The sequence below is a fragment of the Peromyscus californicus genome, unplaced genomic scaffold (assembly GCF_007827085.1).
Source record: "Peromyscus californicus insignis strain IS unplaced genomic scaffold, ASM782708v3 Scaffold_3__1_contigs__length_106647218, whole genome shotgun sequence".
In the NCBI taxonomy this organism is placed as follows: Eukaryota; Metazoa; Chordata; class Mammalia; order Rodentia; family Cricetidae; genus Peromyscus; species Peromyscus californicus.
Window position 1 is genome coordinate 19,857,576 of NW_026294551.1, and position 25,615 is coordinate 19,883,190.

Sequence of the window (25,615 nt, forward strand, 5' to 3'; positions counted from 1 at the left end):
AAAGTTTTATTTATTTATTATGTATACAGAAGAGGGCGCCAGATCTCATTACAGATGGTAATGAGCCACCATGTGGGTGCTGGGAATTGAACTCAGGACCTCTGGAAGAGCAGTTGGTGCTCTTAACCGCTGAGCCATCTCTCCAGCCCGCGTATGTATGTTTTGTTGGTGTGAGTTGCTAAATATGTAGAGTCTATACTTGGTGCATAAATCTTAAACTTAAGTGCATGGTGGTATGTTATCGCTCCATTCTCTTTCATGCTGTCTCCCTCTGCTGTGTGATGAGTGGAACGTTGGCGATTCTTCCCTGTTGCTGATCAGCATCTGATGGCTGCTGCTCACTTCTCCCTAGTGTGCAGCCCTTTTTTTTTTTTTTTTTTGGTGCTGGGATTTCAACCCAAGGCCTTGTATTTGGTATGCGAGTTCTCTTCTACTGAGGTTTACACCAGCTATTTTAAAATACTTTTTTTTTTTTGTTTTGTTTTGTTTTGTTTTTTGTTTTTCGAGACAGGGTTTCTCTGTGTAGCTTTGCGCCTTTCCTGGGACTCACTTGGTAGCCCAGGCTGGCCTCGAACTCACAGAGATCCGCCTGGCTCTGCCTCCTGAGTGCTGGGATTAAAGGCGTGCGCCACCACCGCCCGGCTTTAAAATACTTTTAAAAAATACATGCCGGGCGGTGGTGGCGCACGCCTTTAATCCCAGCACTCGGGAGGCAGAGCCAGGCGGATCTCTGTGAGTTCGAGGCCAGCCTGGACTACCAAGTGAGTTCCAGGAAAGGCGCAAAGCTACACAGAGAAACCCTGTCTCGAAAAGCCAAAAAAAAAAAAAAAAAAAATACTTAAAAAAAAAAGGGGCAGAGACTAGCTATATAGGCAAGAGTGCCCTGGAATTCACTATGCAGCCAAGCTGGCCTTGAACTAATGATCCCTCTGCCTCAGTCTCCCAGGTTCTGATATTATAGGAGTATATACTGTGCCTGGACAACAAGACTTTTGTGATTTTTTTTTTTTTTTTTTTTTTTTAAAGTTAGAAACAGGATCTTTCATTGTCCTCCAAACTGGCTTACAAGTCATTAAGTAGCCCGGCATGGCAGTGAACTCATGATTTTTGTGCCTTGGGATTATAGGATGACTCTTTAAATTCCGTATTGAAGTGTCTACAGTAAAGAGATGCATGTGATTTTGCTAATGAAGATGTACGTAGCATTTGGGAGCTTGTTGCCCATGGTAGTACATGCCTGTTATCCTAGCAGTTGAAAAGTGGAAGCAGGAAGATCACAAGTTCAAGGCCAGCTTGAACTGCAGAGTGTAACTCTGTCTTAAAAAAACAAAAAGAAGCTGGGTGCACACCTTTAATCCCAGCATGCGGAGGCAGAGACAGGCAGATCTCTGAGTTCGAGGGCAGCCTGGTGTACAGAGTGGGTTCCAGGACAGCCAAGGCTACGTAGAGAAATCCTGTCTCAAAAAACCAGAAACCAAACCCAAACAAGCTATTTGGAGCTCAAATGCATGAAAGTTTGCAAGAAGGGTGCTTATTCTGAGGGAAGGAGTACAGCGAGAAGGGTCCACAGGTAGCAGGAACCAGTAAACCATTCTTCTCCAGATCACCGGTCTAGTCCTTAGAGGACTGCTGTGGGTGTGAAGCACAGGAGGTGGCGGCTCGAGAGTTGAAAGCCTTGCATGGAAAACTGGGAGTAAGAGCCAGGTGAGGTGGTGCACACTTTTAATCCCAGCAGAGGCCAAAGCTGGCAGATTTCTATGGGTTCATAGCCACTCTGGTCCATATAGCGAGTTCCAAGACAGCCAGGGCTACACAGTGAGAGCCTGTTTCAGAAGTAAAAGAACTGAGAGCAAGGGATGACACAGTCAAAGCAAAATGCTGGAGTCCTTCCTTCAGTGAGTGGAGGGCTGGAGGCCTGACAGCCAGCCAGGGGTCCATCGCAGAGCTACTAGCATTCATGTGAAGGTGTGGGGTCGGGCCACTGCTTGAGTAGGAGCGAAGCAAGGTACCTAGAGGGGTGCTTCTTGTCAGCAGACAGAAGGGAGTGCTGGAAGGCTGCTTGTTCGCTCTGTGTGAGGCTTGTTTGAGCTACTGCATATGCTCAGGTGGAGACGTGATTGAGAGTTGAAGTTGTTACAGAAAGCCCACGGTTCCATTCCTAATGCATCAGCCGTGTGGGCAGAGGACCGGCTTGGTGGTGTTGGGAGCCACCGTCAGTAGGCTATGTCTGGCTGCCGAAAGAGCTGATGTAATCTCAGGCCGCGTTATCAGAAGTAGAACATACAGATGCAGGAGGTAGCCAGGCAGCCCACTCACCACTGGAGGGATTTGCATTCTTTAAAAAAAAAACAAAAACCAAACTGGTTGACATTTTGGAGTTTGTGTGAAGGAAAGCAAACGCCCACCACTGTATCTACCCACCTCTCTGCACACGATGCCTTCCGCTCTGTTCTGTTTTCAGTCAACTAGCCCCCACCTCCACCCCTCGTCCTTCCTCCCCACTCCAGCACTTCCATCAGTTTTTCCTCACTAGTGGGGAGACTTGGTACTCCACCTTAAAACCTTCTCGGTGTTCACCTTTAATCCCAGCACGCAGAGGCACAGGCCAGAACTACATAATAGAATCTGTACTGGTCATCTTATCCAGTCTCAGGTGACTTCTGTGTCCAGAGACTCGGGGGTTTCTGTCTTCAAAAGCCTTTTTTCTCTTGAACCTCAGCTTTATGTGTCCTGCATCTGACTTGGCTTCTCTCCTCGATGCCTGATGGAGAGGCGCAGATGTAGCGTATCTGCCAAATTCCGAGTGCCTCCCCATACTGCTCTTAAAGTCTTCCTCACCCATGTAGACCAGTGCCCTGCTCCAGTTGCTCATGTCAGAGGCCTCCTCCCCCTCTCCTTCAACGTGCTTTCATTTACTAGAAAACATTTGATTCTGCGAAGTGTTTCTAGGCTTCAGCCTCTTCTCATCACCTTCACAGCCACCGTGGTGCAAGTCACTGTCTCTACTAAATTCCTGCAGTAGGCTCCTAACCAACCTTCCTTTCAGGATGTTCTCAGGCTGGGAAACACAATGGGTCGTCCCCATCCTCCCCCAACACACACAGTGCTGAGATTTGAGCCCAAGGCACTGAGCTATAACTGCTGCTGCGGATTACCCTAGTTGAAACTATTATTCTAGAAAGAGTGAAGTCAGGACCGAGGATACTGGCTCAGTTGCCGTACAAGCATAAGGGCCTAAATTCGGTCCCTAGAACCCATAAAGATACCAGGTGTAGTAGTGTGCTCTCGAAGACCCGCTGCTGGGGAGGTAGACACGGCTGGGCTGGGGCTGGGGCAGGGGGGCCAACCTGTTTCAGCTAATCCACAAGCCCCGGGTCACAGAGACTGTCTCAAAAGACGGCACCTTGCCAGCATACACACACACACACACACAGAACCACCGGGGGTGGGAGGGGGTGGAGGGTCAGATTACTTAAATGATCTGGAAGGTCCTCTGTGGTTCCTCCTGTGTTACTTGAGTTTACTTTTCCATTGTTCCCTCTACTCCTAAACATGTTGGCTTCCTGGCTAACCCTCACAGTCTCCACGTTTGCTTGGCTGGAGTCTTTTCATTTGCTGTTTCAACTAAATAGAATGTTCTCCCTGCCCCCACCCCAAGACTCTCTTAGCTGATGAGGAATAGTTTTTGCTCAGTGTTGCTCATATCCAGGAGTTGATATGTAAGGACTTAACATTTGGGGTCAATTAATTGTTAGGCACTTAATCTAGTTGTTTTTAGGATATTCACAAAGTCATAGCACCATCACCATTATCAGCTTTAGAACATTTTCATCATCCCAGGAAGAATCTATACCTGCTGACCTTCGCCTTCCCTCCACCCTGTTTTCTTTCCCTTTGTATTTGCATGCAAATGAGATGATACACCATGGAGCCTTTATGTCTGGATACCTTCACTGTGCATCATGTTTTAGAGTTGCACCTGTGTATATCTGTGTTGTAGCAGTATGCACACAGATGATATGTGCATTCATTTCCTTTTATTGCCAAATATTGTTTTGTATGAAAGCAGTATATTTCACTACCCAGTCATAAGTTGGTCTATTTTTGGGTTTCTAGTTTTGTTTTTGCTATTATGAATAACACTACCAAGAATAATTATTTACGACAGGCTGTGATGGTGCACACCTTTAATCCCAGCACTCAGGAGGCAGAGGCAAGCAGATCTCTGTGACACAGTTTAAGGCCAGCCTGCTCTACAGAGTGAGTTCCAAGCCAGACTCAGAAATCCTGTCTTGAAAAAGCCAAATAATAATAATAGTTTTACAGTATTATTGTATTATTATTACAATTATAAAATATTACAAGTCTTTGTGCATTCGTAATTTTGTATATTTGAGGTTTATACTTGTACCAGCTAGTTTATTGTCAACTTGACACAAGCTAGAGTCCTCTTCAAAGACAAAATCTCCTGTGAGTTCGAGGTCAACCTGGGCTACAGAATGAGTTCTAGGAAAGGCGAAAAGCTACACAAAGAAAACCTGTCTCAAAAAACAGAGGGGGGGGAACCTCAATTGAGAAAAATGCCCCCACCAGACTGGCCAATGGGTAAGCCTGTGGTGCATTTTCTCAATTGATTGATGAGGAGGGCCCAGCTCACTGTGGAGAGTGCCACCCTGGGCTGGTGGTCATAGGTGCTATAAGAAACAGGCTGATGGGGCTGGAGAGATGGCTCAGAGGTTAAGAGCACTGGCTGCTCTTCCAAGGGTTCTGAGTTCAATTCCCAGCAACCACATGGTGGCTCACAACCATCTGTGATGAGATCTGGCGCTCTTCTGGCCTGCAGGGATGCGTGCAGGTAGAACACTATATACATAATAAATAAATAAATAAATAAATAAATAAATAAATAAAAAGAAAAGAAAGCAGGCTGAGCAAGCCACGAGGAGCCAGCCAGTAAAAAGCATTCCATTCCTCCATGGGTTCTTTTCAGCTCCTGCCTCCAGGTTCCTGCCCTGACTTCCCTCAGTAATGGACTATGATGTAGAAGTGTAAGCAGAAATATAACCCTTTCCTCCCCAAGGTAGTCATGGTGTTTTATCACAGCAATTAGAAACCCTGTGGTCAGTGTTGATGAGCACCTTTATTTCCAGCGCTCAGGAGGCAGAGGCAGGCGGATCTCGTGAGTTCAAGGACAGCCAGGGCAACACAGAGAAACCCTGTCTCAAAGAAAAAAATAGAAACCCTAACTAGGACATCATTTAGGGCTGGGATTGCTTGATTGTGTTTAACGTTCTGTTGAACATTTTAGAGAGCTTTCCAAGGCAGCACCACTGGTTCCCCACTCACAGCAGGTGAGGGCTCAGCTTTGCATTCTCGACAATACCTGTTACCTGTAACCAAGACAGTTTTCCAAAACCAGTTTGTCAGTCTAAGAGAAAAATGGAAGGATACAGGTCTGTTCCTAATTTCTGCCTCTGGCTCTTGATTTTTGCTCTTAGAGAAAGTGGGTTTTGGGGGTTTTGTTTTGTTTTTTTCCTAATTGGCTGTGTTGTAATGAGCTGTTTGTTTTCTTTAATCTCAGTCCACTGTGGCCAGTGATCCCATTAAGACAGGTTTGGTGCAACAGAACTGCCATAGTCAAAGCCCCCAGTGTCCCTTGAGTGGAGGGTCTTCCAAGGAGTAGGGACCCTCCTCCCCAGCACAGAACTTAAAGGAAGATGCAGAAAGTCGGTTCTTCCACAGAAGGTGTAGTCAGTAGTAAAGCAGGAAGAGGGACCCCTTCTGTCCTCCCTCTCCCTCTTGCCTTTAGATGGATGAGGATGAGGATGAGGATGACGTGGGCGAGCATGATGATGACCACCCTGGCATGGAAGTGGTGCTGCACGAGGACAAGAAATACTACCCCACAGCTGAGGAGGTGTACGGCCCTGAGGTGGAGACCATAGTTCAGGAGGAAGACACTCAGCCTCTCACAGGTATGACTGGAGGAAACCTTGCCTAGCTGTCTATCTTCAAAGTTCAGTCAATAAATTGGGTGATTTTTTTTCCCTTTAATTTCCAGTATTGATGGATTAACATTCAGTTAACTTTGTTTTTTAATATTCAACAAAACTCAGCTTGTTAGTAAATGAAGAGTTAGTACTTTTGACCTGTAGCAATGGCTCAGCAGTTAAGAGCACTGGCTGCTCTTGCAGAGGACCCGGGATCAATTCCAAGTACCCACATGACCGCTCACACAGCTCACAACCATCTGTAACTCAGCCATCTGTCACAAAAGAAGATCCAGTGCCCTCTTCTGACTCCTGAGAGCATCAGGCACACACATGGTATACAAACATACACACAGGCAAAACACCCATACACGTGAAATAAAATAATTAAATATATACATATGTTTTAAAAGGAGATAGTGCTTTATCTACTTCTCAGTGCTTAAAAACTGCTAAGTTCTTGCCGGGCGATGGTGGCGCACGCCTTTAATCCCAGCACTCAGGAGGCAGAGGCAGGAGGATCTCTGTGAGTTCGAGGCCAGCCTGGTCTACAAAGTGAGTTCCAGGAAAGGCGCAAAACTACAGAGAAACCCTGTCTCAAAAAAAAAAAAAAAAAAAAAAAAACCAACAAAAAAAAAAAAACCAAAACTGCTAAGTTCTCTCTTTGGTCTGATATTTTTCCATGCAAATTCCAGCCCTTCTTAGCAGTCCTTGTGTTTATTGTCCAACTCTTTAATAGTGGTTCTGGAAAGCGATTCCATTTTAAAATGTAAAGAGACTTGGGGATTTTTGTATCCATTATTTCACCATATCACACCAAATAAACTTCATGCTCTTCAGTGCGCAGTTCAAGTCTCTTTGCTGTCTCATGCTGAAATAGCATTCCCCCACTGTCAACCTGACTGACAGATCCTTGAGAATAAAACAAATTGATGTTATATATCATGTGCTCTAAAGCCCAATCCAGTGGAATCGAGCTCTGTATTTTTGGTTTATACTTAACTACATGTCACTACTTTTCTTTTTCCCCCCTAGAGCCCATTATAAAGCCAGTGAAAACCAAGAAATTCACTCTGATGGAGCAGACATTACCTGTCACAGTGTATGAGATGGAGTAAGTTATAAGGCCTCTCTCAGTTCTCTGAAGAAATAGTGCATCTTTTCTTAAGGCAGGAAAATGGGGTTTATGATTGAAGGAGCCAGAGAATTATGACAGCAGTTTTTTATGATCCACCAGAACTATGGCTGCTGGAATGTTTAAGTTCAGTCTTTTCTGCCAGCTCTCATCTGGATGTCAGCTGTTTCCTCTTCCTCTGTCCCAGCACTGCCTCCAACCCAAGGTAGTCCTGGGAGCCAGCCTTTGAGATGTATAGGGTGTTACAATTATCAGTGTTGAGATCACCACAGCTGTGATTAGCAGCTGAAAAATGGCTCCAGGAAGCCCCTGCTGATAACTTTTTATTGTTGACTGTCTGTCTGTCTCTGTCTCTGTCTATATATATTTTGATGGTGGTGGGGTTTTTTGTTTTTGTTTTTGCGCAGGGGGTGGGTGGGTGGGTTGTTGTTTTGTTTTTTTGAGACAAGGTTTCTTGGAGTATCCCTGGCTGCCTTGGAACTCACTCTGTAGACCAGGCTGACCTCAAATTCAGAGATCGATCTGCTTCTGCCTCCTGAGTCTGGGATTAATGGGGTGTGCCACCACCGCCCAGCCTGATTTTTGTTCTTTTGTTTTTAAGACAAAAATTCCCTAGATAGCCAAGGATGAAATTAAATTCCTGCTCCCCTGCCTCACCTACTAGGTATTGAGCCTGTACCACTCTGTCCAGCTGTTCTGTGCATCTGTCTTGTCTCTCCCCTGTCTGGGGTCTCATGCATCCCTGGCTGGTCTTCATTCTGTTGCCTTTACCACCTAAGCAGTGAGGTTACAGGCGTGATCCACCATGCCTGCCTTTTCTTCATTCAGCCTTTCTTTTTCAATCATTTTACTGTTGAAATCTCTGTCAGGGTGAGCATGATGGCCCAGTGGAATAGACAGGTCTCCCAACCGAAGTTTATTCCTGAGACTCACATGGCAGGAGAGAACCGGTTCCCAAAAGTTGTCCTCCGGTCTCCCCACGCACTCTGTGACCCACACACGCACCCTTTCATCTGAAGGGCACGTCTGATGGGCACCCCAGCCAGGGCCACGTAGATCCAGATACTCTTCTCTGGGTATTCTGCAGTTGGACTAAAAGTTGTCCTGGCTGAAAAATAGCTGAAACACCTTTGTGCCACCCTGTTGGGGTGGGGCAGCTTCTGTTACAGTTCCTTTTCTCTTTGCCTTTCTCCTTCCAGTTTCTTAGCAGATCTGATGGACAACTCAGAGCTCATCCGAAACGTGACCCTTTGTGGCCATCTCCACCACGGCAAGGTGAGACTGTTCTGCTTCTTGGAACAGGGTTTCTCTTTGTACCTGCTCATCTTCTGAGCCTGTAGAGTCATAGGGATGGAAGTTTGAAGTCCTAAGGCAGAGTGGGTGGTTTGGGGACACAAGACAGCACTCCCTTTTGGAACTGTTGTGAAATTCTAGCATTTCTGGAGCCTGTTCCTAAGCCACTTACATGCCTGAGCGGTGTGTTTACATCTGGACAGAAAGTGGAAATTGAGCCTTACTTTGATTTTTATAACTTTTTATTTCCTGAGGGAAGTCTTTCCAAGAAAGCTTTCATCTTTCATTGAAAAATAATCTTATGGCTTCTGTGTTAATCCTTTGCTGTCTCATAATCCTCTTTGTTTTCCTCTTCCTCCCTTCATGCCTGAATTACATGGTGGATTGGGAGCTTGAGGAAAGGGGCACAGATTTTCCTCCATAATTGGCAAGTCTTACCCATCTCTTCCCTTTCAGACGTGTTTTGTAGATTGCTTAATAGAGCAGACACATCCGGAAATCAGAAAACGCTATGACCAAGATGTGAGTAGAACTTGGGCCGAACTGTTTGGAACGGAGAGGGATGCCTCGCTCCTTCCCTTCCTTCTCCCTGCACTCATAATCAGTGGTGTCTACAGACTGCTGCTGTGTGATTGTACTTTATTAATAGGTGTAAGCAAATAATTTCAGCTTTCTCAGGAGCGTGGAGAATATTAACCTGTAGTAATTTTAGATGATCTGTTCTGCATTTTGGGATCCCTCCTCAGTGATGTATCCTGACTTTTATAGTCTCCTCTTTCCTGTCATTTTATTAATAGTCTGTTCTATAAATATCATACAATTGGACCTTGTTGTTTTCATGGTAAATTTAAATGCCTGAACAAGGCCAACAGTGGCAGCTAGTCTCAGTGCAATAAATGTTCAGACTCTGCCAGATTGACTGTTGTGACATGTGAGACTTAAAGGCTGGCCCGTGTCTCCCTCTGCCACTCTTTAAGATCCAGTGCCGTGTGTGTATACAGCTTAGCGCTTCAGCCATGGTATGGTCTTTAAAGACTGCTCACACCCCCCACCCCCACCACCCTGCACACTCAGCCTTTTCCACACTTGCAGGACATTCTCCATGGCGGGGGCGGGGGATGGTCTCATTGTCTGGAATTGCTGTGGGAACAGCCTGCTGTCTTGGGTGTAGTTTCCTCCTGGGGGAAGCCCCTTGAGATGGGCGGAGGTGAGGGAGGGTGATTGATGGTGTGCATATGGGAGAGAAGTCTGAATTCAGGTGGTAACATCACTGAATTTTTTCCAGCTGTGCTATACCGACATCCTCTTCACAGAGCAAGAGGTAAGTGTGTCTTGGGAAATTAGAATTTTCTCACACAGGCCCACCAGCCATAGTTTTGTAGAGAGCGTGGGGGGGAGGCCTTTGCCATAGCACTCCCATTTAGCCTTGCCCTACGCTCTGCTCTCTCAGTCATCCCATAATGAGAGCTGGGAAGGCAAGCTGGAGCACGGTGTGGAGCCTTCCAGTGCTTGAGTGGATTTAATGCTACCTAATAAGACAGATACTGAGAGGTGATGTTCAGATTTGTAAAACTCTACGTCTTTACAAGATCCTGACAATCCCTAAGATGCCTACTGTGTGCATCTCCTTCCAGGAGGGGCTTCTCTGTGGACGGCTTATGGGACCATTATGATTCTTTTATCGTTCCATCTAGATCTCTCTTCCTCCCCTGTCACCTCTTCTCTTCGCTACTTTATTATCTGTCCCCTTTTCTCTCAAGAACTACATGGAAGGCTCACATCCATACACAAGGTTAACTAAAGGAATTTAGGACAGTGCTCACAGGATAAGCCATCATAGCAACATTGTTGCTATGCTGAGGCATGCCCATCAGAAGTTCAAAGCCAGCTGAGTGTAGTGGCCCAAGCGTTTAATCCCAGCACTTGGGAGGCAGAGGCAGGTAGATGGATCTCTTGAGTTCGAGGGCAGCCTAAGAGCAACATAGTGAGACCCTGTCTCAAAAAACCAAAAAAGAAGTTCAAAGCATACTGGGGTGACAGAGTGAGGATGAGGCCAGCCTGAGTAACTTAGTGAGATTCTGTCTCAAAATAAAAACTTAGAGCTGAGTATATTGTTCAGCCAGCATGTAAGAGACCTCTGTGTTTGATTTCTAATACTCTCTCCTCCAAAAAGGAAATTGTCTTTGGAACTGGAGGTGTAATTCTATAGTAGAATATTGGTGAAATTATTGGCTACCCACTACAGTAGGATTCTTGCTTAGCGTGCATAAGGCTCCGAGTTTATCCCCAGCACCATTGAAAACAAAAAAAAAGTGTGTGTGTGTGTGTGTGTGTGTGTGTGTGTGTGTGTGTTTCATCTACAAGATCATGCCACGCAGAGGCCTAGATAAAAAGAATTACATCTGCTACAAGGAGAGACATCAGTGTAATTAAGCTAGCAACTGACAAACCTCAAGAGCTAGGTGAATTCCCCTGACACGGGAGGAAGTCTTGATCACTGTGTCTGAATTTCAGAGAGGTGTTGGCATCAAGAGCACTCCGGTGACAGTGGTGCTGCCGGACACCAAAGGGAAGTCGTACCTCTTCAACATCATGGACACACCAGGTGGGACAGCCCTGACCCTGTACTGTCACAGCCTGTCCCTTCTCCGTTGGTGTCCATTCCCCAAAGCAGTACGCAGCGGCGCATCCTGGAGCTTACTCCCTTCTCCTTGGTCGAGTGTTCTTTTTCAAGAGCTCCCTTTTCTTTGACGAACTATCCGACACGGTCTCCTGGCCTTTGATTTCACTTCCGTTCTTACTTTCCTATGGAATTTTAAATTTTGGGGACCCTCTATGTTTACTGATTTCAGTTTATGTCAGGCCACATGCGTAGCCACTGCTGAAATCACAGTGAGTCGGACATGGCCCCAGGCCTCCAGCATGCTCAGTCTTCTCCAGAAGTGGACAGGGGTGCAGTGAGGATTGCTGCCGGCTCGCTCTTTTATGGAAAGGGCTGAATTAACACAGAATTGTTTTTGTTCAACGTCTGGGGGTTTGGTAAATTTGCCTTCAGTGCACCATCAAGTCCCAGGGCCTGACTCCCAAGCCCACCTCATCCCCCAGCAGCGCCCTGTCTGTGACTTGTTTTCTTGGGGCAGCTCACCGTGCTCTGAGCCACCTTTGCCTTTTCCCTGCCTCCAGATAGTCATGACTCTTACAGAACTCTGTTGATTGCCGATCAAACTAAGCTGGAATGTCAGCTGCTTTCCCTTCTCTGTGTGGAGACCTTCTGTGTGAGACCTTCACCCCAGGGTGGGACTCCTGTGGGAGGAGTTTATACACCGCCAGGTGCTGTGGGAAGGAAGAGGAATATTGGGGTTCGCAGACTTTGCAATGCTCCTCAGGTCATCCTGCAAGGTAACTGCCTCATGCCACCAAGGGATGACTGATGACTGGGTATTTACTTTTCAGGACATGTGAATTTTTCTGATGAGGTCACAGCTGGCTTGCGCATCTCAGATGGAGTGGTGCTTTTCATTGATGCTGCTGAGGGGGTAAGTCAGTCTGGTCTCTTAGAAGCTAGTCCCCTGTTACTGTGCCCCTTACACATTACTCAAAATGCCATGAGAGCTAGGAGCCAGGGAACATGAAAGTCTGTGTGATTAAGGCTCGGGGTTGCTCTAAATTTAGGGAAGCAAGTGATGTTCAAAGTTAGAGACTGGAGCTGAAATTCTTTTGTATTTCTAAACTGAACAATTGGGTAATGCCACTAACTTTATTCATATGATCACTAGTGTAATACCAGCAGGGGAGCCAGAGGTACCTTATTTAAAAGTTCAAACGCTGTCAAGCATTGTAGAAGGAGCTTAGTCTCATCTCTTTATGATTTCTCTGTACCCAGAGACACACTCTCTCATGTGTCCTCTTCCACAAGTTACATAAAACTATTTACAGATCATTGTCTGTCTCTGTCTTGTGTAATGAGATGGGTATTGTCTTTTAAAAATGGCAGGAAGGGGTCACCATACAACAGGGCCCACAGAGGAGGTTTATTGAGGGGAAGGGGAGAGAGAAGGGGCAGAGAAGGGGGCAGGGACCGGTCCCTGGGCATGAGGAAGGGAAAGAGAAAGGAGGGAGGGAGGAAGAGAGAGAGAGAGACGGACGGACAGGAGGTGTACAGGGCCCGCCTTTTATACGAAATGTAGCGAATGTGCACAGGGGTGCTCTTAGTGGCTGCAGCTGAGGTACATCCTGTCAGGACCCTAAGGGCCGGCCAGTACAGATGCCTAATGCTAACAATGAGATCTTACTCAGGCGGGCTGTTTGTTAAGGCATTTGCTGCCAAGCCTGGTGACATGAGGTCAGTCTTGATCCTACACGTGGTAGAAGCTGAGAACCGGCTTGTGAAAGTTGTCCTTTGACGTTCACACCACGCCATTACATGAAAACATCCCCATACATAGAAATAACTAACTAATTTTAAAAGTTAAAAAGAGACAGGCAGGGATGGCGCATGCCTCTAATCCCAGCTGAGGCAGCGAGTCTCTGAGTTCAAAGCCAGCCTGGTCTACAGAGCAAGTTCCAGGACAGTAGGAAGTACATACAGAAACCCTGTCTCAGGAAGAAAAAAAGAGGAAAAAGAAATCTCACTTCATAGCCCAGGTTGGTCTGGAGCTCACTGTCTAGCCTAGGCTGGCCATGAATTCACAGAGATCTGCCTGCTTCTGCCTCCCAAATACTGGGGTTAAAGGTGTACATCACCACACCCAGCATATCCTCATACATCTTGATGGTCTTGTTGACTCATCTTGGACTAGCCAGAGTTCCTTGTAACAGGCTCTTTCATCCTTTTGACCTACCTCATCATGTTTTGAGCACTTGCTTGTTTTCTTATACTGTCCCTGCCCCAGTCCTAAAACCAGCCATTGCTCCAACGGGCTCTGACTCCCTGTGTAGTGGAGACCACTCTTTAGAAACAAAGATCTGGGGTGCTCATTGCTACTATGAGCACAGCTAAGAAATACCTACCCACACATCTATCACTCGTCTGCACACAGGTGTTGAAAATGTCACCTCTTCAAACTGAGTGTAGCTTTGTGTGTCTGTGATCACAGCACATGGGAAGTAAGAGGGTTGCTACAAGTTTGAGGCAGGCGGGGCTACAGAGTAAGACCTTGCCTCAAAGAAATAAATAATAGTAACAGCAAACAAGAAAGTGGCTTGTTCAGCCAGGGCATGGTGGCACATACCTGTCATCCTAACTCCTCTGGAGGCCCAGGTAGGAAGACAGCAAATTTGAGACTAGCTTGAGCAACTTAGTGACACTCTGTCTCAGAATAGACTAAAACAGAGTTGGGGATGTAGCTCGGAGGCAACATTTCTCAAATATACCAGACTCCGGGTCTAATCCTTAGGATCACTGAAAAAGATGGAGCCAGGGGCAGAAAGTATATCATTCATCCTAGTGCTTCTGAATCCATTAAGTTCTTCCTAGCAGTCTAAGTGCTGAGGAGCCTGGGTCTCAGCATTGTCATTGTGTTTACTTACTTCTTAGTTGTGCTGGGTAGGTACCCTTTTACATTTCCATACCTGCCTTGAGGATGATGCTTCCAGATGCCATCCCCGCCCCAGGTGATTTCCCCCTTGTCCTAAGTGCGTTGAGAGCGTCCTCTTCGGCTCCGCTGTGGATGCGCCCTCTGCCCTTAGCCCCGCCTTCCGAGCCCGGTGTTTCTCAGGTGATGCTGAACACAGAACGGCTGGTCAAGCACGCAGTGCAGGAAAGGTCGGCAGTCACCGTGTGCATCAACAAAATCGACCGGCTGATTTTGGAGCTGAAGCTGCCTCCAACAGATGCTTACTACAAACTTCGACACATTGTGGATGAGGTCAATGGACTGATAAGGTATAAGACTCCTGGAGTGGATTTCCTGTCCTTAGGAGAGTCTGGCTTATATAAATCTTAATTTTACCCTTGAAGACTTCTGGCATGTGTTGGTGAGCCTGTCACATCTAACAGCACATGTCAGGTCTCTCCAGGACTGCCTCCAAGCCTAACCTCATCAGCTCAGTGTCGTAACCAGCGGTGCAGTAACACATCTCTGGTTTTGTCATCAATAGACTCTAAGCAGTCTCACCTTTGCCACACACCAACCATGTAAAGTTGGGCAGGTTATGAAAGCTCATTATTATTTGTTTATTTAGGTATCTGAGTGTTTTGCCTGATGCTTACAGAGTTGTTTTTTTTTTTAAAGCATTAGATTCCTTAAGCTAGAGTTACGGAGAGTTGGGAGTCTCCATTTGAGTGCAGGGAACAACCTAGGTCCTGTGCAAGAGCAATATGCCATTCTACCTGCTGAGCCATCTCTTCAGCCCCCAAAAGCTCATTTTTGCTTCTATTAAAAAAAGAAGAAACTAGATGCAGTGTGGTAGCATATGCCGATGGGCCCAGCACTTGAGAGGCCAAAGGCAGGAGGATTAGGAGTTGAAGCTAGCTTGGAGTAGACAGCAAGTTCTAGGTCGGCCTGAGTAACATGGAGGGAGGGACCCTCTCTCAGAAACTCAAGTTAGGGCTGGGGAGATGGCTCAGTGAGTAAAGTGCTTGCTTCATGAAGACCTGAGTTCAGATCCTTAGCATCTGTGCAACGAGCTAGGGTGGTTGGTACCTCACACCTGTGACCCAGCACAGCGAGGTGGAGACCAGGAAACCCCGTGGCTAGCCAGTCCGGCCAGTTGATGAGCCCCAGGTTCAGTGAGAGACCCTGACTTCAAAATCAAAGTGGAGAATAATAGAGAATGACACTCAATGTCAACCTCTGGTCTCTGGGTGTGCACACCCACATACACAAAATTAATTAATTAAATTTAATTTAAAAAATAGGGTTGGGGATTTAGCTCAGTGGTAGAGCGCTTGCCTAGCAAGCACAAGGCCCTGGGTTCGATCCTCAACTCAAAAAAAAAAATAAATAAGAGGGGCATAATGGTCCCCATCTATAATTCTGGCACTCGGGAGGCTGAGGCAGGGGAATTGCTATGAGTTTGAGGTCAACCTGGGCTACAGAATGAGACACTATCTCAAAAAACAAAAAGAAGGCCAACAAGATGTCTGAGCAGATAAAGGATTTGCATAAGCTTAACTACCTATATTCAATCCCCAGAACCCACGTAAAGATGGATGGAGGAACAGACACCACAAAAGTGTTCTCTGACCTCTACACCCACACGGTGAAATTAAATGAGTTGATAAATTTATAACTAAGTAAATGAAGAATCGCCTATGGGGATGTTAAAAGAAATTAAGTAGCTAGTTGGTGTAGCTCCCTTGCCATATGGCACCTGCTGCTGAGTGGTGTGGCCTGCACTGTCTTACTGTTAACACGGACCATGTAAATGAAGAAATTGCTTTGCGTTCTGCATGTATTAGCTTCTTAAGAAGGTGGAAGGTTTAGGCTCACATTGATAAATATGGGAGATGGCATAGAATTATACATCTAAGTTGCTTGGAGGCCCATGTTAGCACAGTCTGGCTGTAGGATATGGTACTAGGTGCATCAGGCGAACACAGCCCATCTTACTCCTTGAGCCCCTGAGCCTCCTGCCTCAGCCTCCCAAACTCTGGGATTACAGGCCTGCATCTCCACTCCTGGCTTCCTGAATGGCTGGCTCTCAAGTTGTTTGAAAAGTTTAGGGCTGGAGTTTAGCTCCATCCTAGAACACTTGCCTACTGTGTGCGGTGCCAGGCTCTACATTCTACAGAATAGTGAGATGAAAGTTTCAGCATGAATTTGTGAAACGAGGCCAAACAGAATAAGGAGAGTGACAGTGGAGAGGAGCAACACTGCTGTTTCTCTCTTTTTTCCTGGTGGTGCTTGTCTGCCCTGTCCTGTCCCTGCCTGGAACTTCCTATAGAGCCAAGGATGACCTTGAACTTCTGATCTCACCCCCCACACCCCGAGTGCTAGGATAAAAGGCTAAGCTGTCACAACTAGTTTAATGGGTACTGGGGCTCAAACCCAGGGCCTTGAGAGTGCTAGACAAGCATGACCCATCCCTTTATGTGACCATTTGTATTGGAATTGAGATGTCTCCTAAATGTATCCCTCTCTGATCACATTAGCTTCATTTGTTCCGAGGTTTTTATCTATCCTGCAGGTTTCCCCCAGTCTGTCCTGTGTGGTTAGCTTTTTCAAGACTGCAGGACGTCCCAGCTTTGGGACATCAGCTTGTTACTGGGACTAAGGGAACAGCTTCATCATGTCATGTTCTTGACCAGGCTTTGGCAATTTTAAGAATCTTACGCAGCACCTCCTGAGACTGGAGTTGAAGACTGTGATGGGGAGTTACCACCCTTCCTTTTGGTAGCATGTTAATGATGCAGCAGAGTCTGGCATCGGGGCTCCCTCAAGTCCTGGCCCTGGCTCACAGCAGTGTCTGTTTCAGCATGTATTCCACCGATGAGAACCTGATCCTGTCCCCGCTGCTGGGCAATGTCTGCTTCTCCAGCTCCCAGTACAGCATCTGCTTCACACTGGGCTCCTTTGCCAAGATCTATGCTGACACCTTTGGTAAGTTCTGCCTGCTGCCGTCTCACCAGCTGCCCACTCGTGTCCCCTGTCCTGCAGAATGGCACAGAAATTGGCTTCCTGTCATACCCTGTGCTTGGGGTGGGGGGAATACTTCATCACTTGTTACTGTCACATTTGGGGCTCCTTTTGGCCTCAAATCCTTTCTTCAGGCTAAGTTGTTTCTAGACAGTATTTTTTTTTTTTAAAGATTTATTTATTATGTATACAGCATGTATGACTGCAGGCCAGAAGAGGGCACCAGATCTCATTACAGATGGTTGTGGGCCACTATGTGGTTGCTGGGAATTGAACTCAGGACCTCTGGAAGAGCAGTCAGTGCTCTTAACCTCTGAGCCATCTCTCCAGCCCCCTAGACAATATTTTTTTTAAGATAAAAAACTTTATTTTTGGTGTGTGTTTGTGTGTGTGTGTGCCCACAGAGGCCAGAAGAGAGTGTTGGGATCCCGTGTGGAACTGGAGTTACAGATGGTTGTGAGCTGCCATGTGAGTGCTGGAAACCAGCTTGGTTCCAGAGGTGGAAGATCAAGTATTTTCAACTTCTGGACCATCTTTCCAGCCTCCTTTTAAGATGAGAGAGAAAGAGAGAGAATGTTTAGGTTAGAAGCTATAACAGGACATGGGATTCCTTGCAACCAGAAGATGGGTGGGTGTGAGCCGTCTTATATGGGTGCTGGTAACTCAACCCAGGTCCTCTACAAGACCAGTGATCTCTGTGCAACTGAGCCATCTTTCTACCCTCTCTATATAACAACAATTTTTGAATAATTAGGAAGAAAACAGGTGTGATGGTGCCAGCCTTTAATCTCAGCACTCAGAAGGAGAGGCAGACAGATCTCTGAGTTATGGCCAGCCAGGGCTACACAGGAATACCCTGTCTGAAAAAGAGAGCTCATTTTAGAAATAAACATCCCTCCTAGAGTAAGACCTCCTAGAGATTTGTAGAGGAGGAATTCCCTGTGCCCACATAGCACTGTCAGTTCTTCTCCAGGGTGGACAGACTTTCACTGCTGGTGCTTCTTGCTAGCTTTCCAGCCAGCCACCTCTAGGCACATAGAAATGCGATAGGCCTCATTGAGAACGCATATTGGATTTGCAGTTAGCCTTTACAAGCCTCCCTGGCAGGCACTAGTAAATGAAGTTATGGATTCCTAGAGCCTCACCACCATATCCCTGGGACCAGTTTCCCTTCCCAGTGGACTCTCTGGCTTCCATCTCTGCCTCGCTGATTAACTCTCATTCTCATAGGAGCTGTGAGAGTCCTGTGTGTCAATGTGAGATTTCTATAGAGGGTTGTTGTTACCCTGATGTTAGAGCTGGGGAGACGAGCCATGTCAGAGGTCTCAAAATTGATAGATGGAGCCGGGCGGTGGTGGCGCACGCCTTTAATCCCAGCACTCGGGAGGCAGAGCCAGGCGGATCTCTGTGAGTTCGAGGCCAGCCTGGGCTACCAAGTGAGTTCCAGGAAAGGCACAAAGCTACACAGAGAAACCCTGTCTCGAAAAACAAAAAAAAACAAAAAAAATTGATAGATGGGTCTGGAGAGATGACTCAGTGGTTAAGAACACTGGCCACTCTTTCAGAGGTCCTGAGTTCAATTCCCAGCAACCACATGGTGCCTCACAACCATCTATAATGAGATCTGGTGCCCTCTTCTGGCATAAAGGCATACACGCAGATAGAGCACTCATACATAAAGTAAATAAATATTTTTAAAAAATTAAAGAAGAAACCACAAAAACGAGATTAAAAAAAAAAGAAAAAGAAAAAAAAAAGCCTGGTGGACGGTAGTCCACCACAGCTCTTCTCCCCTGCCTGCCTGTTTCAGGGCGCTGCTTTTGTTATCTTGTACTGTTTGGGTTTGTTTTTTTGTTTTGTTTTCTTTTTGCAGTGCCTAGAATTGAATTCAAAAGCTAGGCAAACATTCTACTATACCCTGAGGATAGATTAGATAGACAGACAGATTTGCCTTTGACTTTTTTTTTTTTTTTCTTTTTGGTTTTTTTCAAGACAGAATTTCTCTGTGAAACAGTATTGGCTGTCCTGGAACTCATTCTGTAGTCCAGGCTGGCCTTGAACTCACCAAGATCCACCTGCTTCTGCCTCCCAAGTTCTGGGATTGAAGATGTGCACCACCACCTCCTGGCTTTGCCTGTGACTTTTTTGCCATAACCGTTGTTACAGTTTTGTTATGGTCCCTACTTTGCTGTTCATTATTATTCATGAAGGAGATACTGGCTGGGTCCTGGGTCCAATTCATAGCGCCCACTTGACAACTGTCTGTAACTCTAGTTACAGGGAATATGATGCCCTCTTCTGGCCTCCATGGACATTGCATATACATGGTGCACATACATACTTGCAGACAAACACTCATACACATACAGTAAAAATAAATCTGTTTTTAAAACAGTATTACATACTTCTGCTTTTCAACTTATCATTGGAACTGTGAGCACATTATTGCTGTTAGACAGTGCTGTTGGTTATTTTCAGTTGTAAACAAACCATGGGTGGATGGAACTAAGTGTGGAGCCTGAGGTAGCATATACTAAGTGTGCAAGAGGCTCTGGGCTTTAGCCATAGCACCTAAATAAATAAATGGATGGATGGCTGAATGGGTAGAGGGACAATGGATAAAACTGAAATGAGCAGAATTCCAAGAGAAGTTTGTGTGTTTCAATGTCCTTTGTTTCAGCATGAAAAACAAAATCAAAGGTTTCTTGAATCATAAGGTAGACATGCTTCAGTTTCTTTATGTTTTTGTAGGTTCTTTTTTTCTTTAGTTTTACTTTGTATTCCAGGTTGACCTGGAACTCAGCATGTTCCCAGGCTAGCCTCAAACTTGTACCTCACCATAGCTGGCTGAGATGGCATAATTTCTTATTTGCAGAAGGCCCTGGGCCTTGTGAGAAATGGTTACTTGTGTGATGTGATGTCTTAATCGCATTCTAACAAAGTTTGCTTTGAGTCAGAGGGCAGAGCTAGCTACTAGATGACCAGAATTAGCCATAGAGGTCTTTAAGGACTGAGGACAGATAGGAGACAGGACGTAGTAAGGTGAGGCTGAGAGATCTCGGCCCCTTTGGATTGAGGAATGGAAGAGAAAGGAGGTCACTGGTAGCTTCTCTGCTTCCCTGATCATTCAGGTTCTTACCCTGATACCTGACTCCCAACTTTTTATTGATAAATAATAGTTAGATTAAAAAAAAAAAATAGTTAGATAAATGCTTCACCTGGCACCCAACTTGGAGCTCAAATCCATGACCCTGAGATGAAGGGTCTCATACTCTACTGACAGGATCCCTGAATCTAATCCCCTTTATTCAGCTTTTTTTCTGACCATTACCAATAACAACTTGTAACCAACCCCCCTTAAATGGTAACAAATATCCATAACCAATATTTTGGGAATGTGGGCGTTGTTCTCTAGACTACTTTTTGTTGTCTGGGGGTGCTAGTATCTTTGGGAGAACCTTGAGAAAATTAGAATAAAAATGAAGTCCCAGCTGGAGTAGTCCGGGAGGTTGGACCATCTCAGCCAGCTGCCTTGAAACTGTTTTGGATGTAGAATTTTGAAAAGACTGTAACAGGCATTTTGAAACATTGGCTCACCTGAGCCATCTGTTTTTATTGGTGTTTGGTCCCCTTGTTCTGAAAATACATAAACTTTTAAAGGTAATGTCTGTAGCCAGGACTTCAGGGGTCTTTTCTGATCAAACCTGATTTTTTTTTTTTTAAAAAACCTGGAATGAATCCACGGCTTTTCATTTCCTGTGGAAATAAAAGCATAACCTCTCCCCCAAAGTGATACACCTTTTGACTTAAATTTTGAAGTCAAGATATTTTTAAAATATATAGGTTGGTTTAATCTTGCAGCTTTTATAATCCAGTGTCTCTTAGCAGTCAAAAAATTTAAAGACAATACAGTAGCATATAGGATCTAGTGGTGGTATTTTATTTGTACTGAAATGTGATTTTAATTGTATGTTAATAAATAAAGTTGCCTGGGGGTCAGAGCTATTAGAGCCATAGCAAGTGCGTGGCGGCGGTGGCGCACGCCTTTAAGGACCTGGAGGGCGGTACATACAGGCAGTGATGAGGCAGTCACGTGTTTGGGTTTACAACCAATGAAAAGGCAGAACAGCTAGACTATATAAAGACATACACACAGGAAGTAGGTCCCTTTCAGAGAGCTCTCTTGACTGAAGAGGATCGCTGAATCAGGAAGGGTGAGGTTCTTAGCTCTGACCTCTTGGCTTTCTTCTCTGAATCGGCTCTGTGTTTCTTATTTAATAAGACGGTTGGTTACATCTACAATCTAGACTGTATTTCCCATATTTATGTAGTTTTTTTATATTACTTTACTCTCTTGTTAAGGACTTTATTATTTAAAACTTTATCTTTTTCATCTATGACTGTATATACTCTTTCATTCTCCCACTCCTATGTATATTTTTAAACACACTATAACTCGTTTAGAGGCTTTTTTCTGTCTGGATCTGTTTTTACCAAGCATCTGTATTGGTTTTTGATGGTATGAGACAAATCTTAAATCTGGTATGTCAGCTGAGTCTTAAACAGGTATGTCAGCTGCTGCCAGGTGTGGCTTAGCTTAGTGTACGCTGGTAGTGTATGGCAGCTGGATCTTCCTGCAGGCAGCTTCCAGGATACGCCTCTGTACCACGGCCTGTGTGAGAGACTGGGAACCCACCAAGGGGCTTAGCTCATGGCTAAGTGTTGTCAGGGCTCAGGCTGGCGGCTCAAGTCCCAAGGCAGCAGCTGGGAGAAGTGTCTCTGCATTGAGGCTGGATTGAGAGACAGGAGACTAGGAAGTTGTGCCTGGCTCCGTTTCTGCGTGTCTAGAACTGTTTCCTAAGCTCTCTCAGGTTTTATGTGGATGTAGGTGCCCCACATTGGGCACCATTTGTAGCCAGAGTTTTTCGTCAGGACAGCCGATCAGCTGTCCTGCCAGCCGCTCCCAAATCAGAGGCTTAATATTATTTATAAATATTCAGCCGATAGCTTAGGCTTGTTACTAGTTAGTTCTTACAATTAACCCATATTTCTTATGTAATTTCTACCGCTTGACTCAACTCATGGATACCTCATTTCATACACATCCTGCTTTCCTCTGTGTCTGGCTGGTGACTCCCAAGTCCCAGCATCCTCCTAGTCTGGCTCTCCTACCCAATCTCTTCCTGCCCAGCTATAGGCCAGTCAGCTCTTTATTAACAAATGAGAGTAATACATATTTCCAGTGTACAAAGACTTCCACAGCAGTTACCCATCCTCTGGCCCCACCATCAGTGTATGAAGCACTAGCCCTGGGCTCTCGTGTAATCCCAACAGTGTTAGGAAAAGCCACATAGGAACATGTGGAAAGGCTGCACTGAAGGGAATATTCAAGACCATGGGCTCCTAGGCCCTCACTTTTCATATGTGATGTGTAATTATTTTACATAATTACTTACGTGTATCACAGAACTTTCTGCTGGAGTTGGGACTCTGGAATCTGTTGGCGGTATATTGTCAGTGGAATATCACAAGGCATGCTGGGTGAGAAGATATGGTGAATAAGCTCCGACTTCTAGGAACTTCCTCCAGTGAGGAGTCCGAATCCCACCATGGTGAACAACACCATAAGGTTGTAGAGGAAGCTGGATGCTGAGTAGCTGTTACTGTTAGGTATAGCTGAAGGAAGGAGGGGAGGGCAGTGCCTGTGACCTTCAGCAGGACAGGCTACAGGAAAAAGAGGGCTGACAGGTAGACAGTAGAGAGCTAAGCACATCGGGCTTACAGGATTGGAAGAGGGCCAGGGGAGGCAGGTGTCGTTGCTCTTGGCCTGTGCAGACAACGGTACACTGTGCCACCAAGGGGAAAAGGTCTATTGGAAACTACTGGAAGACCGTTTTCAGGCGTGGTGCTCTACACCTGCCATCCCAGCAACCAAGGAAGGCAAGAGGATTGTGAGTTCAAGGTCAGTCTGAGCGACACAAGACCCTTTCTCAAAAAAACACAGAAGTTGAGTGTATATGTTGTTGGCAGAGTGCTTACATAGCAAAACCAGACAGATAATGTCGGGGCCTGATGGAGGAGGGCTTGAGATCCAGGTACTTGCTTCTGTTGGCATTTAGGAGCTGCTATTAAAGATTGTGTGGTGTTTGCCGAGCTGATGAAAGAGGGCCTTCAGGAAGCAACGCCTGTTTGGTATTTTGTCAGTATTCAGAAGCAGGATTATGAATATGGATTATTGTTCTCTGAGATTGGAAAGGAGAGGAATAGGAAGGGTATCTGCTCACTCTTTGATTAAGCACATATTAAACTTTGAAATGGTAGGTCCTTTATTACAGGTGTTGAGAATGTGTCCCATTTGGGAGATAGGGTCTTACTAGGTTTCCTGCCCTGACCTTGAACTTGGAATCCTCCTGCCTCAGTCTGCTGAAGAAGATTACAAACCTGCATCACATTGCATAGTTGTCTCACAACTATTTAAGAAACCGTTGAAGCTGAGAGGGTAGTTTAGTGGTGGACCACTTGCCTGGCAAGCGTGAGGCCCTGGATTTAGTCTCCTGCACTCCAAGTTCGGTCCAGTGGTGATTGTACCACACTGTAAGAGCAGCTCTAAAGGGCATGGCCAGGTGGGACAATTCACGGGGGGGAAGGGAAGTTTGGGTATTGGTAAAGTAGGAAAGAAGGAGCAGGGATGGGACTCAGGTTGGCAGAGTATACAGCATGCAGGAGGCCTGGATTTGATCCTCAGTAAAACCAGACATGGTGGTACACACATAGTCTCAGCTCTTGAGAGGAGAGGCAGGAGGATCCAAAGTTCAAGGTCATCGTTGGCTACCCAGTGAGTTCAAGCCAGCTTGGGCTACATGAGACTCTTTAAAAAGTTAAAATGAAAAATATAGTGTCTGAAGAGTCGGAAGGAGAACTTCATAACTGGCAGGAGGGAATAAGTAGGTTTGGCCCTCATTTGAAATGCAGCAATAGCTGCAATGAGAAAGAAAAGTCTGGAGGAAATGTGGCCTTTGGGAAAGGAGAGTGCCTTTCCTTTGCTGTCTGAGGTAAGGGGGCAGCCTGACATCAGAACAGAACAATCTAGGAGTTGGTGTTCTCAGTTCTCTAACTGAATGCTTCAGGAGCTCTGTGCTCAAAGGAATTTGTTGTTTTGTAAAACTAGGGATGAACCCTAATTAGGGGCTCATACATGCTGGGCAAGCACTCTGTCACTGCGTTATATTCCCCACCCCAGACTCAGAAGTGCATGAATTTTAAAAGCCACGGCTGCTTGCTTCAGTTTGGTCGAATTTCACACTGCAGTTAAACTGGAAATACGAATTGGTAAAAGATGAGGCGGGTAGTTGTGTTGCATGCCAGTAAGGTATGCTGAAGAGGTAAGGGTAGGCAGATCTCTGAGTTTGGGGACAGCCTGGTCTACCTGTGAGTTCCAGGCCAGACAGGGTTACACAGTGAGACTTTTCCTTAAAAAATAATAATAATAATAATACTTCTTTTTAAAAGAGTGGCTCCAGTGTTTCCTCTCCAGGACTGGAGACTCCCGGGGATTAGGGTTCCATTCAGTGGCACCTTATGTTGACACTGCAGCTAGATGGCACATGGGTTACAAAAAGGATGGGTGTCACTGCAGACAGGACTGTAGATGTCCCTCAGGAGGACACAGGCCATGCTCCTAGGCCCAGGACCTTGCACTTGGGAAGATGCCTCTGCTGCCGCCTTGTCCTCTGTGGACCAGTCCTGTCCCCCTCTGTGCCTCAGTGTCTGACTGCCTGATTAGAAGGAGTGTCTGGACCTTGGGAGGAGGGAACTTTAACGACGTGCAGCACCTAAAACAGAATTTTGCACTACACTGTACCAGGAAAATTGTAATTGTGTGCCTTCTTCTATAGGTGACATTAATTACCAGGAATTTGCTAAAAGACTCTGGGGTGACATCTACTTCAATCCCAAGACGTAAGTGTCATGTGGGGAGTTACTCTTGTGGACTGGTGATTTGTTTTCCTGATAATGACATGAGTTTCTGAGGCTAAAACCTACTTTTATTTTATGCATGAACCACCATCTCTCTGCAACTCTGAATGCTTGGCATCATGAGCTGTAGTGGAGGAAGACACCCCCCACCCCAGCCTCCTAGGTCTTCAAGGTCAGGTCAGACGTTCAGGATAACCATAGCCATAAATCCTCTCAGGAATCCGTTTGGAAACTGTGATCACACGGAGTCCTCCGTCTGCTTGGCTTCTATTCAGATGCAGAATTTAGGCAATGTATCCTTGGGATAAGTCACATTCTCCCTCCTTGGTCACTCACACTTCTTTTTCTCTTTAGGAGAAAGTTCACAAAAAAGGCTCCAACCAGCAGCTCCCAGAGGAGCTTTGTGGAGTTTATCTTGGAGCCTCTTTATAAGATCCTTGCTCAGGTGAGTGTTGGGCCACCTGCTTCAGGTCTGCTTTAAATCTGCTAGGTCATCACTTGTTTGTTTTTAGTTTGCGTTGACGGGTCCCAGGGATCTCTGTGTGGGGTGCATGTTCATGGGCAGCTGCTGATGCTTGTGCATGCATGTGCTTAGGCCAAAGTTTGGTGTCCGGTGTCTTCCTCTTTAGCAGCTGACCTAG

The 25,615-nt window shown here is 45.9% G+C and overlaps 1 protein-coding gene across 3 annotated transcripts in view; it reads left to right on the forward strand.

Moving 5' to 3' along the window:
• The window catches only part of Eftud2 (elongation factor Tu GTP binding domain containing 2), a 46,507-nt gene that overhangs the window by 6,719 nt on the left and 14,173 nt on the right, over positions 1-25,615 (forward strand). Inside the window, exons 3-13 of one of the 3 annotated variants that reach the window (XM_052756170.1) lie at positions 5,810-5,975; positions 7,026-7,104; positions 8,325-8,400; positions 8,875-8,940; positions 9,704-9,739; positions 10,933-11,023; positions 11,872-11,954; positions 14,136-14,302; positions 16,837-16,961; positions 24,893-24,956; positions 25,329-25,419. In XM_052756170.1, coding sequence (XP_052612130.1) covers positions 5,810-5,975; positions 7,026-7,104; positions 8,325-8,400; positions 8,875-8,940; positions 9,704-9,739; positions 10,933-11,023; positions 11,872-11,954; positions 14,136-14,302; positions 16,837-16,961; positions 24,893-24,956; positions 25,329-25,419 — 1,044 coding nt within the window. The remainder of the gene's footprint in view (positions 1-5,809; positions 5,976-7,025; positions 7,105-8,324; positions 8,401-8,874; positions 8,941-9,703; positions 9,740-10,932; positions 11,024-11,871; positions 11,955-14,135; positions 14,303-16,836; positions 16,962-24,892; positions 24,957-25,328; positions 25,420-25,615) is intronic. The other 2 variants (XM_052756172.1, XM_052756169.1) reach the window with 2 other exon arrangements.